The sequence below is a fragment of the Ciconia boyciana genome, chromosome 1 (assembly GCF_034638445.1).
Source record: "Ciconia boyciana chromosome 1, ASM3463844v1, whole genome shotgun sequence".
NCBI classification, from domain to species: domain Eukaryota; kingdom Metazoa; phylum Chordata; class Aves; order Ciconiiformes; family Ciconiidae; genus Ciconia; species Ciconia boyciana.
The window spans coordinates 209152629-209167243 of NC_132934.1; the positions used below are offsets into that span (position 1 = coordinate 209152629).

Sequence of the window (14615 nt, forward strand, 5' to 3'; positions counted from 1 at the left end):
GTTCAAATGTCTTTAAAATAAGGAAAATTTTAAATGGCAATATTGCAATGAACTAGTTTTGTTTGGTTTTTTTGTTTTGTTTTGTTTTTTTTTTTTAATCAAAGCAGACCTTCTCTATTCACCATGGTATCTCCAATGTGAAAAATACAGAGGATCTCCTTAAGCAAAACAGGCAAGGCAGCCGAGGAGGTGGCTCCTGTCCTACAGACCAGGAACCGAGCTCAGCCCATAAACTAGTCAGAGGCTCATGTTTTGAAACACCTAGACTCTGAATACCCTACAGCCTGCTGGAGACCACACTCACCTCTTCACTTAGCCTCTTTATGCTTGCATCCAAATGCTCTGTCAGCTGGCAATCAACCAAACTGACAAAAGTGAAAAAGGAGTAAAACCCTCTGGAAAGTGGAAGGTTTTGAGGGTCTGAATGGCTGGAGGTGTGTCTACATTTCCAGCAGGGGAGGATCTCCTTCTGCTAGAAATCCTCCCCAAACTTCCACTTACAAAAAGGGACAGACCTGACCAGAACAATTAATGAGCTAGTAATTAGAGCTGATCCCTGGGCATCCTGGAAAAGGGGATTTTGCCTGATTCAGAGCATGCAGTTGAACACCCAACCTACACATGAGTTTTAACTGTAAAGCTATTTAGTATTCTGTACTGGGCTCTCTTGATGTCTGCCAGTTTCTACATAGAATTAAATACTTCTCTGAAGCAGGGACCTTAACACACACCTTCCATGCATATGTGCCTGTGACTGCAGGAGAGCCTTAGTCTGATTTGGGTTTTTTCTGACACAAACCCCCTATTTGATACTCACTACAGCATACCTGGGCACAAGACAGAAGATTCAGATACCATAGTCTTTAAAGGCATAAACAGCTAGAAAGGAGATGGCCTACCCATGACTTGTGTCTTGAAACACCCCAAAACTTCAGCAAGAATATCTTGCAATGGGGAGCGGGGAGAGACAGAATTTGGTGCATGTGACACCACGTAGGGTGAGCTTACCTACAGGAAGTGATAACTCCGGTGATGGCAATCTGATTGATATATAAACTGACCACTGTCCTTGTACTCTACTTCCTAAAGGTGATGTCCATTAATTAACAAAATATGAATAATGTTTTTTATAAGTGATTGCTAGTGATCCTACAACAGAGGCAGTTCAGATACAGATTATGGTGTTCTGGTTGCTAACTCTAATATAAGGGATTTTTAGGCAGAAATGGAGAGAGTTACTTCTTGAAGGCAACTGCTTTTGTTTTTCCTTCTTGGGAAACAAGAGAGGAATACAGAAGTTCCAGGGATGTGGGTTATCCTGTACCAGTCTGGTATGATGATGAAAACAGTCTTATTTTTCCCATGAGACCTGGAGGAAAAGCTCTTACAGGTGAAAATGCCATTTTATGCAAGCAGAGACAGAAGATCAGGGCAGAGGACGTGAACCCGGACACGTACAGATATCAACCCTTGGTGGCTTTCAGCCTGAAAGCAGAGGCAGAATAGAAGGAGAAATACAGAGGCAGATCTCAGCTGCCTGCTGACCTTCTCCCACAGTGTTTTGTGGGGCTTAATGCTTGCTTCTTGGGGGGAAAATGAATTCAATGAAAAGCTGTGGCAGAAACAGTACTTTGAAGAAAGTGTGGTGTTATATCAATAGCTGTTTCCACTCAGCTTCCTGACCTGAGGCTGGAAACAAAATGGGCATGAAGCAAAGGTGAAGTAGGAAGTAAGCTATTTCTACTGAAATCCAAAATGCTTTAGTCCAGGGGCTACCATCTGCTGAGAGAGAAGAGTCCACCAGTGTGTGTCAATGGCATCCCTGCCGTGGAGGTGATGGTAGATTCTGCTGTGACTATAAAGGAGATGTTTTCTATGGAAAGGAAACAACTGCTCCAACACCATGGTTCCTGCACTGGTGAAGAGAGCAATCCTCCCACTCTGCTTGCCCACAGCTGTTGGGGGATTAATGTTTCTCAGATTTCTAAGGTGCCAATCACGAACATAAGCTACTTGAACATGGAAAGCTTTGCAGGAATTACTATTACTATAAGAGGATTGCAGTACATTTTTTTAAATAAAGGAATAAGCAAGCACATTTTCTATTTAGACTTGTATTAGCATTTGATAGAATATTACCCTTTGCCAAATCTCTGATGTGAAGAGCCTGTACAACATACAGCTGTCTAGTACCTCAAATGCCATCCTTCAAACAGGATTTTTTTCTTGTTTTCTTCTGCACTAAAACAAAGGGGCATGCACTGAATGTCACACAATAACATCTTCTATGTCATTACTACTTTAAATAGCACCAGGGAAATAAAATAACTTCTCTTTATAATTCAGGAGTATCAAATTCCTCCTTGTCTAACTCATAGAATCATAGAATTGTAGAATCATATAGGTTGGAAAGGACCTTTAAGATCATCGAGTCCAACCATTAACTTAACACTGCCAAGTCCACCACTAAACCACATCCCTAAGCACCATGTAGATGGTGCTTAGGCTTTTAAATACCTGGCTTTTAAATACCTCCAGGGATGAGGACTACATGGCTTTTAAATACCTCCAGGGATGGCGACTCAACCACTTCCCTGGGCAGCCTGTTTCAATGCTTGACAACCCTTTCAGTGAAGTAAAATTTCCTAATATCCAGTCTAAACCTCCCCTGGCGCAACTTGAGGCCATTTCCTCTCGTCCTATCACTTGTTACCTGGGAGAAGAGACCGACCCCCACCTCTCTACAACCTCCTTTCAGGTAGTTGTAGAGAGCAATAAGGTCTCCCCTCAGCCTCCTTTTCTCCAGGCTAAACAACCCCAGTTCCCTCAGCCGCTCCTCATCAGACTTGTGCTCTAGACCCTTCACCAGCGTCGCTGCCCTTCTCTGGACACGCTCCAGCACCTCCATGTCTCTCTTGTAGTGGGGGGCCCAAAACTGAACACAGGATTCCAGGTGCAGCTGAATTGAAAATGGTGGAGCTGTTAGTTACAACACGGTTTGATCCAGACCGACACCAATTAAAAGCCTGAGCATTAACACAACAGGTGCATCCCCATATGACAGTGAGTTTCTGCAGTGGTCATTATCTGCTGACTGCATCACACACAAACAAAAGTTACACGTATTAAAGACCATACATCGTGTGTTTCTCCTTTCTCTTTTCATCTGTCACCCTGAACTCTTTATATAATGTGTAACCCCAAGTATAGCTAGCCCACTCGTTCTTGTTTACCTCTGGAAAATTATGCTTAACTTTGTCATCTGCTCTTTTTCATTTTGAAAACCTAGTGAAAGAAAAATTATGGCAAGCATTAAAAATAAACAAACAAGAAGTAAAACAGAAAGCCGTCCAGAAAGAGAGCTGTAAAAAAAGTTATTTATCCATTTAGCAGTGATTTGCAAGCTTAGTATCTGATTATTGTGCTTCCTCTTGCCTCTGTCTTTCATGGTGTGACTATTAACACTGGCATGTGCCTATGGCCTTTCCTGACTACCCAAATGTTAATCACAACACCAGTTACTGGAAATTAAAAGTCCACAACTTAATTAACAGTAAACAAAAGACGAATACTAAACCAGATTTTATAATACTCTACTCCATCATTTTGAGATGAAAGAGAAAAATCTTGCCAGAAGTATCTTGCTGAACTGTAGAAGAATATATAGCCCCATAGGGAAAGATATTTCAAGTGATTTTTACAACTTAAGCAGAAAAGCTGGCCAAGTTCAATCCATAACACCGCTACCGAGACAGGCTTTCACTGCTTTGTCCCTCTTCTGTGGGGAAATGATAGCCTTAACCCCAAAGGCCTTTACTCACACCAGTGCTCCAGTGGAGTCATGATACGATGGGATGAAAGCAGGGCCACAGAGGATAGAGATGAAGATAACCAACTCCTTACTGAAGGAAAATATTGGACAGAAATGGCAGGCATAAGCTTTTAGTGGTATGATACCTTCCACAGGTGTCTAAAAGCCTGCTTTCTGTTTCAGCTGGGTCAGGTGTTGTCTTTTTTGGTAGGAAGATGAGATCTGGATGTGTGGCTCATCCATCTTTGGCTCACTGTTTTCTAGCAGAGATTTACATAGCCCAGGGTACTGGCTTACATGACTTGACATGAGTACTTGTTTCCATCAGTGCTCCTGAGTGATTCACTTCCTTGTGCTGATCAGGCATAAGCTTGATTATTTTTCTGAAGTGGAAGAGGCCGTTTTGCATACATCTGATTTAGGGTTACACATTGCAGCTGACAACACCAGGCAATGTAGCCTGAAGCAATGGAATGCACATGTAGAGAGAGAGATATAAAAAAATATATGCATGTATGTATGTATGCATATATATAGACAGACACACACACACATATATATGTTTCAGTGATCCAGTTTAAATACAGGGCTTATTCAGTCAACATAATCCAAGAGATGATACAATTCTCCTTGTCTATTTTTTTTCCTCCATGTTGTTAACAATGCCTTGGAAATCTCAAAAATTAAAGAAATTAATAGAAATGACAGAGTATAAAGATAGCAGGAATCCTGTGAGGTCATCTAATTTATCCCTGAACAAAGAAAGGATGGACGCAATTTATCCCCAAACACAGGCCTATCCTTTGATCATGAACTTGCATAACGTCCTTGGATAACACACCCCAGTGCCTCACTTTTCTTACAACTAAAAATCTTGTTCTGACTTTTTGCTGAGATTGGATAAAAATAATAAAAGATGAGAGGAAAAAAAAGAACCAAGGTTGACTTCCTTCTTCAGAGCTACTTGTCTGATATCTGAAGACTGTTATACTTTATCATCTTGGTTCTCTTTTCACTGGCACCCCCTCTCAACTGTTTTAATACTTCCTGGGAGCAGACCTGTGATCTTTCCTGTAAATCTCCAGGTAGCTCCCATCTTCCTGGAAGCGCTGTACCCAAAACTTGACACGGCCTTTCAGGTCAGGATTTTGCCAACACCAAATAAACAGAAAGAACTACTTCTCTTTTCCAGCATTACTCTTGTTTACCCATCTCATTAAAGTATTTGCCTTTCCACACCAGGACGGAAGTGTAAACATACATTCAGCCTGTGATTCACCATACTATAGCTGCTTCTCTGCAGTTCTGCTGCCCAGTCAGTCATTACCCAGACAATACTGGTGCACTTGGTTACTCTTATCGAAACAAAGGATTTCACATTTACCTTGATGACATGCATTTTATTTTTCCATACCACTTTTCCAACTGTAAAATCCCACAACTATGACTTTGACACTATCCAGGGTACTTGCAGCCCCATTTCTAGCTCTGCTTTCTAGCAAATTCTGCCCCATTTCTGACATCTACCAATACAGACCTTATACCTACTTATCCATTCAGGAATGAAAGTAAGAGCAATGCTGCACCCAGTACCTTTCCTAACGTATCCCTCCAGCCTAACAGTCATTACAAACTCACCTGATAACAGTGTCATGTAGACCATGCTTCCCTAGCTTGCTTATAAAAATGTCATGCAGTACAATGTCGAAAACCTCACTAAACCTAAGCCATAACATTTATTTCTATATGGCCTCTTCACATGTTGCAGAAGGAAATGGTATTGGTTTGATGACTTCTGCTTGCTGAACACAGACTAGCTCTTAGTCATCTCAATACACATATACTCATTATTTTAATGTAAGCTGGGTGACTAAGTTCCCCTGACTACCTATCTGCAGCTTTAAAAATCTGGCCCTTTGAATGATTCAGCAACAGGGTCACATAGCCTGACTGCTTACAGGATTCAGTCTCCTAAGTGCCTAGGCATGGGAAGCAAAATAAACAATATGAAGTAGGGCTTCTTTAGGTAGAAACCTAAGCTTTCTATCATAATCCCCAAACACGTTGTTTGTTTACCTCCTAACACTAGGTAAGTCTAAACTCCACAGATCCTGACTATTATTTTTGATTTGGCAATTTTTCAGGGACCCAATGTGCTGCGTCTCTGCGTTCATACAAGTGTTTCTGCCTTTATTCACAGGTAAAAGCTAGGTTTTCTCCTAAACAACTCCCTGGGTGAACTTGGACCTGTAGGTGTCCTCAGGACTGGCCAGCCCACTGGGGGATGTAGGGCATTGCCCTCCCACTCTCCTTATGGAACAGAAATCTAATGGTAAGGACACCTTTCCAGGAAGGAGGAGTACAAGTGTACATTGCCATAGACTATTACTTGTCATTGAATAAGCCCTAGGGAACAGAGCTCAGAACCCAAGCACCCACCAGGCTATAGAGCAATGCTCACTCGTGTCTTTTTTTTGCTCTGGCAGATTCCTGAATCCTTTTTCAAAACAGCTTCAGTGACAGTGGAAAGGACCCCCTACTTCAACTATAACCCCTTACTTATGCAATGCTGTTTTGAATAACTGCAGAAAGAGGAATTAATAATTCAGGTCTTCCATATCCTGCATTACTGCACTAACCCCTGGACTATTTTAAAAGTCAGTGAAGCAAAGACGTGGGTAAAGATACAGGAAGCTCCATGTATGTTTTAAAAAGAATGAGCCATCCTCTGGAAAGTATCTTGTTATATCTATTTTACAGAATCTCAGGCAATATCCAGAAATATAATCTAGCTAGTGCTGGCATCATTGCCAAAGTTATCTGCCTATTAACTGCTGGGTTTTAGTAAATCTTGTGTCCTATTATCTCTCTTACTCTTCTTATTCATGTTTCAATCCTTGTTTTCTTCTTTTTCAGATCCTGAATGACTCAAAAGTTTCCAGATCTATTTTAAGGGACCTGCCCAACGTAAACAAACATGCAAAGTAGAGGTTTGCTGTATACTGTCTTTGCCAGCAAATGCCAAAAGCAGTATCTATTTCAGCATTTTTATTATTTTGTTACTTGCCATTATATGTAATTCAGAGAACTGCTCTTTAATCAAGTTGTGACCATCTTGCACTCCTCTCTGACACTTCTGCAATTTCACCTGGCAACGTGAAATTTTACCCTTCCCCAAGCCCAGCTGTGTGGCCCAGATGTGTGTGCAACAGGCTCATTTGCCCTAATTTCTTCAAGAGCAAAGCCCACCGTTGATAAGGTTGAAGTCTGTATTCATTACTTCCATGCACGTGTTCTTGAAAGCGGTGACCCACTGAACAACCTAATGGAGTGATTTTTTTCTGTGCTGTGCTCACCAGCACTTTGATGCCACTTTCTACAAAAAAGTGATAAACCCCAGAAAACTATCTATGTTCCTCAGTCGTTATATCTGATAGCTATTTCATTTTTGTTGTTGTAATGGTTTCTTCACTTTTCTCATTGACCTGAGGAGAGGACAAGAAGAAAAATAAGATCTAATATGCTTGCTTCACCACCCTCCTGGAGGTAGATACATTCCAGACAGGACTGACTGAAACCTAAAGGAGAAGTTCTGTTACCATTCTTCCCTAGAAAAGACATTTCTTATTTCCTGTGCACCTGCCTTATGAGTGCATATGGTAAGGGGTTTGGGTGTTTTGGTTTTTTTTTTGACAAACCAAGTCTTTATTGAAACATCAAAACTCATTGAGACCAAACCTTGCTGGGAAAGTATCAGTTTTGTCATAGATTGCTTTGAAATCCAAGATAAAACTTTCCATCAGAAGCTGAAAAAAAATGGCACTCCTTCCTCCAGTTCACCAGATTCCCCAGCCCCTTGCCAGGCACATGAAGGGCCACAGTTCGCTCCCCTGTACTTGGAGGAGAGGACTGGGAGCAGATGTCTCATAGTGAGAAGGTCAAATGGCTTCCCAGAAGGGCTGAATTCCTTCTGCTGCAGCTCTTCCACTTTGCGTGGAGGTGAATAATTAGTCCCCCACACCAAGAACCAGGCTGATTAGAGACTTGATTGATTTAAACTCTCCACATTAAATGCAATTGCACTAATCAGACGACTACAGAATCTGTCTCATAAATCTTCATCCAAATAATATTTAACTCTATACAACTCTTTAAAAAACACAACCAAATTCAAACACAAGTGACCTATATAACATGGCTGTATAAACTTTGGGAGAGCCTCAAGTCTTATCCTGACTCCCTAAATTAGACTTTCAACACCCATTTTTTCCCTCACACCCACCTAAGTACCAAAGCTTCAAATACGGAGAACTGACAAATAAACCTCAGATCATTCTGCATTCTGCTGTGAGGCTATAAGCCCTGCAGAAGCTGGAACACATCTGTAACTCTGGGCATCCTATGCACAGAAATGTGAGAAAATGCTTTGAAAAAAGTAGCACACTGCTTATTATTTTTCTAGGTTGCATTACTGAATGCTATTAAATCTGCTATTAGATACGGGAAAATATTTTCCCAAACTACACTTTCTGCAAAATCCTATCTGCCATTAATCCTTGTTCTCTGAATTATGTCCAGCTTGGGAAGAACTGGCAGTCAGAGAAGGCATCAGTGTGTGTTTGCTGCCTGTCTGCACTGCTCTGCCAGGTCATGGTGAGGATGCTATGCTTTTGCCTGTATCCACAGTGCAGGTCTCCGGTTATTCCCAGAGGGCCCCTGGGGTGCCCATGCTGCACAGCACTCAGGGGATATCTCCATCCTTGGAGACATACAAAACCCATCTGGACACAGTCCTAGACAACCTGCTTGAGCAGGGTGGTTGGACAAGATGATCTTCCAGAGGTCCCATCCAACCTGAATGGGACTGTGTGAACCCTGCAGCATGACACCTCTGTATCCACAAGGCCAGGAGACACGTTTCTAGCACGGCTGTCCGAAGTGCTTCACCTCTGACTTGTCACCACGCACAGCCTTGTGGTCCTCACCTTCAGCCCACAGTGAGGGCCCTTCCTGACTCATTTGCTATTTGTACATGCCACAAAAATGGGGCAGGGGAACACAGGGTCGTTCCTGCTGGGAAGTGGACTGTAAAATGAGACAAATACAAGGCATGGACAAAACTATGCCAAAGAATAGGGCAGCTGGCAAAGGAGCACTGCCTGGCTGGGCAAGTGAGTGGGTGCAGGCTTTTGCTGTTTGGGGTGTGACTGCTATTCAAGGAAGAATCGGATCAGTCAGAATTGTGTTTCTGAGAAACTCCTAGATTTGGCTAGCCAGACCATACCCTGGGCACCAGCTGGCTCCTTGCAGGCTGCATGTCACCACACCTCCTGTGCAATGTACTTGTATGGGCCCTGGGGCTGGAGAAGGGGCATGGGGGTGAGGGACAGCTGAGGCCAGAGCAGGGAGGTCCGTGCACTGCAGGGACCAAATAAAGGCCACTCCTGGCAATTTTTTCTCTGCCTACATGCCTTTGTTTTCCTGCACGTTGTCTGCGTGCAATACAAGGTGCAGGCTCCAAGACAACCTAGTTGGTTTATACAGGTTGGTTGTGTAGGGAATGGGGGAGGACCTGCACGAGCACGTACAAGCCATGGCTTTGACCACAGGATAACGCAGAGGCTGGAAGGCAGTGGTGGCAGGCAAGACAGGGCTGGCTGACAAGGTTGTTCCCATTCTGAGAAAAATTTGAACCCCATTTTATCGCAAACCCAGGAAAAAATCAGCAGGTCAGTGAAATCACTAAACTGACTACAAATGCGGATGGTGAGGAACTGCCAGTACCCCAGTGGTGATGAAGAGGGCTGCAGAAGGACAGATGATGCACTGTTCATATTTGGTACAGTAAGTGCTTCTGCCTTCGGTAGACTACACCATTGATCATCATGGAAACAGGCCTGAGCATGGAGGTCATTCGCAAGGCAAAGCAGCTGCAAGTGAGGCAGGATTTAACCATCACTCAGAACACTGCTGAGCTTGGACCACGTTGTCATTCATTCTTGTGTTCTGCGAGTGAAGCCACAACACTGTATGCATGCAGAAAACAAGAGCAACACCAGAAACGAGTATGCACCTCCAGCTCAGCTTTGGGCTCCAGGTTTATTTTGAAGTTTATCAATTTTTTAATGTCATCCTTGCCACAAAGTCCCATGTAGGTTTTCTCAGTGTTACTGCTCTAGCATGACCCTAATTCCTTTGAAACAGGCTGATATTCTAGTTGTCTGCTGGGTTTGCTCAGATAATTACACCTCAGCATTCACTCCAACTCTTCTTGTGCCTTAATTTGAACAGAATGGAGTAATTTGGCACTTTGATTTGAAGACAGTGGGAGGTGGAAAATCCACTGCTTCCTGTGAACTTCTCTAGAAAACTGTAAAATCAGCATTTCTCTTTCATTTCTTAGTTTGCACATTTCCCAGCCTGATGGTGGTGAGTTAGTAGGAAATATTATCTTGTGGAAATATTAAGAATTTCCAGTGGAAGCAGGATGGGAGAAAGAATTGTTTTATATTAAAGTTACTAATATGTCTTAACAAAAGCACCTATGTATATTCTCTCTCCCTCAAGTGACCATTTAATTTAAGATACCTAGCTACATGGAGAGGTTATGTAAAATTAACTTGCGTGCTACTAGAGTTAAAAATCTAAAGCCATTTTCTTCTGTTGAATACTGTGAATAAAAATCACATCTCTCCTTCAGTGTGTCCAGCTGGTACAACTAGTTTCTAAGCATGTATCCAAATTACAAATATATTTCCAGTCCTGAAATTTCCCAGGATATTTTGAGTTCAGGAACTTCAAGAGATATCAAAGGCACAAGGCAGATATAACACTATTTTCCTGTTAACTGGAAATTGTCTTAATTATCCAACAGTGTCTGACCACAATATTTTCAGTTTCATGTTAAATTGTGTTTAGTTGCAGACCACAAATTGAATTCTCTCAAGTTTTATCTCAATGGCTTCTATACTGGTACTCCTATCCTTACAGTACATGGCTCTTCAAAGCCCAGAGCAGAAGAACTGGCAAATTCTAAGACTGATGATAAGATGTTTCCTGAATGTTAAAAATTGATTTGTATGATGATTACTGACTCTGCTGATGTTGTCAGGATAATGCTTCACAAAACCTTACAGGAATATCATAGCCATCAGGAATATCAATAATACATTTTTCTCTGTGATGGGAACATTATACTACCTAAACTCATTCGTTATGCAGCAATAGGGAATCAGTGATTTTAGTATGGACTAATAGAACAGTAATTAATAAAAAATCCAATTTTAGAGACCAGAGTCACTTTCATATGATACAATGTCTTGTTTGATATTCAGGTCTAATCATTAAGGAAGTACATAGGCCCTTCTCATTCATCACATGCATCCCTCCCTTTAACTTATCTAGTTTCAGAAGGAAGATGTAGCAATTAGCTCATGGGATTTTTTTTCCATTGCTAACTATCTTATTATGTTAAGTTGGTGCTAGCAAGAACTTTTATTGACAACTTTTTATTCTAGTTCTTTCTGTCTCCTCCCTCTCCTTGAATGTCATCTCAGGTATGAGAAAAATGGGAATTAAGACAACAGTGGAAAACTTTACTACCAGTTCAGTACTTTACTACCAGTAATTGGCTTTTCACTGCAGGACGGTATCATAAATTTTAATTGTGATTTTTAAACCAAGGCATATAATGCAGCTCTTTACAGATACATTAATGAATGCTTGCTGCTCCTTTACTGATTCCTGTATATTTACATTATCAACCTTAGTAACAATTGAGACTTCCAGCAAACTAAAAAAAATATTTTAACATGAAATATTTTTTCATTCAATTAAAGGTCTGCTTTTTCTGTGAAGCTACTCAGGCCACAGTTTTTACAAAACATCTCCAAAACCAGAGAAAGAAAAAATAAACAATGGGATTTATTTATTCCAACTGAAGTGAATGAGATATTAAAAAAAAATCTGATATTCGGCAGGTTTTACCCCTGTGTTATGCAAAAAACTCCTTTAAATATTTATAATTGGGCCCAGATTTCAAGGTTAAGGTCCTCATATAATAAACTATTACACTTTTAAAGAATGCACAGTTAAATAACCAGAACATTTATAATGTACATTCACAGTGTACAACAATAGTTTTATGGTAAGGTAACCAGCTGGAACAAATGGGAGTTATAGCAGTATAAACTCTAGAAAAGCTGTGATTAATCAGGTATAGGTCCCTATGGCATGTAACTATATTATTTGCAAAAATAGAGGCATGGGTATTCAAAAACCATAGCTCAATAAAAGAGGTGAGACCACTGGAGGAAGAAATTTGAATTTACCCCCAAAATTATCATTTACTCCTAAACATAGCTATCACAGATCAAGACAATGAAAGACTACATGCTTCTGTGGCTGCTGCAATGCTTTTCTGTTTGTAACACCATAATGCCAAGCTCATGCCATGAGCATTCCGATGTAAAGAAACAGAAGAGAGAAAAATGGGAAGGCTGCAGAAGCAAAAGGAGAAAAGAATGAGGAAAGGCAGCAATAAAAAAATTAATCTGCATTGCAATTACACCAACCCACAGAGTTTTCCCGAACATTAATTATTGTTCACAGTGTTACTCACTTACCGACATCAGGATCAGTGGCTTGGACTCTTGTTAACAAAGCTTTAGTGGCTGTATTCTCATAGACACATGCGGTGTAGTGATCAGATGAAAACACTGGTGGATTATCATTAACATCTTCTAAAATAAGATGGATTTCTGACTGGCAATACCTGCCACCACCATCTGTGGCTCGGGCAACCAAGTTATACGCAGGGATTTTCTCTCGGTCAAGAGGGGCCAAGGATTTCAGCTCACCTAAAATTGATTAAAAGCAGCAGCCATCATTACTACTGTAGCAACATCACTAATTCTAGATAGTGTGAATATCTCAAAAACATGTATTTCACAGGAATAGAAAAGAGAAAAAAAAAATCAACCTTGCTTATTCCAATGAATGGATTAAAAACTCACAGCAGTGTCACTTCTCACTCCTTTTTACCCAACAAAGTGAGCTGTCAGTATGGGAGGACAGGGGGGACAAGCCACTCATGGTGGCCTTCAACGGCTTACAACTTCACCCATATGAACACCACCATGTTTTTCCAAGTCTGTCTTTCTGTTACTCTCAAGATTTATAGGTTCCTAGACACAGAAACACATCCTGAATCTGATGACAGTAGCCATGATGAACTCTAAAGTTTTCTAATGCAACTATTCAAAAATAACATCAACATCCCCCCCCTTCTCCCCACAAAGCAATCTCCAAGCAGCTCTGAATTCCTGTAGATACTTCTGGCATCTAGTTTGAAAAAAACTTCTTATTCTCACACAGAGACGGGTATCACAATAAACATTAACAGCAATGAAAAGGCAGCTTATTCAGACTGTGAGAGCTTTACCCATGATCCATTTTGCACTGCACAGATAAACAATCGTCAAACATTGCCACATCAGCAAACAGCCATCACTAGTCAGAAGATAAGTTTTGGGTTAATTTTGTAAAAGGTGTAATTTGCAGTTAAATACAAAATTTGTTCTTGAAGATGGCAATACTTCCCCTTCCACACACTGCATAGATCTCCAAACATCTCCTCTTCCATCAGTAATGCTACGGCAATAGTGGGCGCTGCCTCCTTCTAGTCAGGCGGAGGAGGCATTGCACAGGGAAGGACTTAGTCTATCATTATGGAAACCAAATTCCTAAGAATAACAGAGGGGTGGGATTTTTATTCATGGGAAAATGATTTTATTTAGCTTTACTTCATAACAACCATAAAATCTAGATCTTAGCAGAGATGAGTATCTTTTTCCAGACAAACTGCCAAATGTACAAACCATTGTAGCACTCCACTGTGCCCACAAATTCACTACTGATACCCTTTCTCCCCCAAAATCTGTGTATGAAAGGAATGCCTTTTTTACAGGGTCTAAATACCAATATATCTAGACCAAAGTGGAAGAAGTGAAGTCCGAAGGTGAAGGAGGACCATGCTGGCATCTTCCCCTCTTCTGTAGCAAAAAGACTCCAGGAGAGGCACATGAAGGACAGGGAGGTGACTCGAGACAGCCAGCATGGGTTCTCCAAGGGCAAGTCTTGCGTAACAAACCTAGTCGTCTTCTGTGATGGACTGACTACGTCAGTGGACAAGGGAAGAGCTACGGATGTCGTCTATCTGGAGTTCTGTAAGGCCTTTGACACGGTCCCCCACAACATCCTTCTCTCTAAATTGGAGAGATACAGATTTGATGGGTGGACTGTTCAGTGGATAAGGAATTGGTTGGGTGGCCGCATCCAGAGGGTAGTGGTCAATGGCTCAATGGCCAGATGGAGATCAGCGATGAGTGGTGTCCCTCAGGGGTCCATACTGGGACCAGTACTGTTTAATATCTTCACCAATGACATAGACAGAGGGATCAAGTGCATCGTCAGCAAGTTTGCAGATGACACCAAGCTGAGTGGTGTGGTTGACACACCTGAGGGATGGGATACCATCCAGAGGGACCTGGACAAGCTGGAGAAGTGGGGCCACGTGAACATCATGAGGTTCAACAAAGCCAAGTGCAAGGTCCTACACCTGGGTTGGGGCAACCCCCAGTATCAATATAGGCTGGGGGATTAAGGGATTGAGAGCAGCCTGCAGAGAAGGACTTGGGGGTACTGGTCAATGAAAAGCTGGACATGAGCTACCAATGTGCACTCTCAGCCCAGAAGGCCAACCATATCCTGGGCTGCATCAAAAGCAGGGTGGCCAGCAGGTCGA

At 41.7% G+C, this 14615-nt stretch overlaps 1 protein-coding gene across 1 annotated transcript in view; it reads right to left on the reverse strand.

Moving 5' to 3' along the window:
- FAT3 (FAT atypical cadherin 3) overlaps nt 1-14615 on the reverse strand; it is a 352171-nt gene that overhangs the window by 53677 nt on the left and 283879 nt on the right. Inside the window, exon 13 of the mRNA XM_072850741.1 lies at nt 12436-12669. Coding sequence (XP_072706842.1) covers nt 12436-12669 — 234 coding nt within the window. The remainder of the gene's footprint in view (nt 1-12435; nt 12670-14615) is intronic.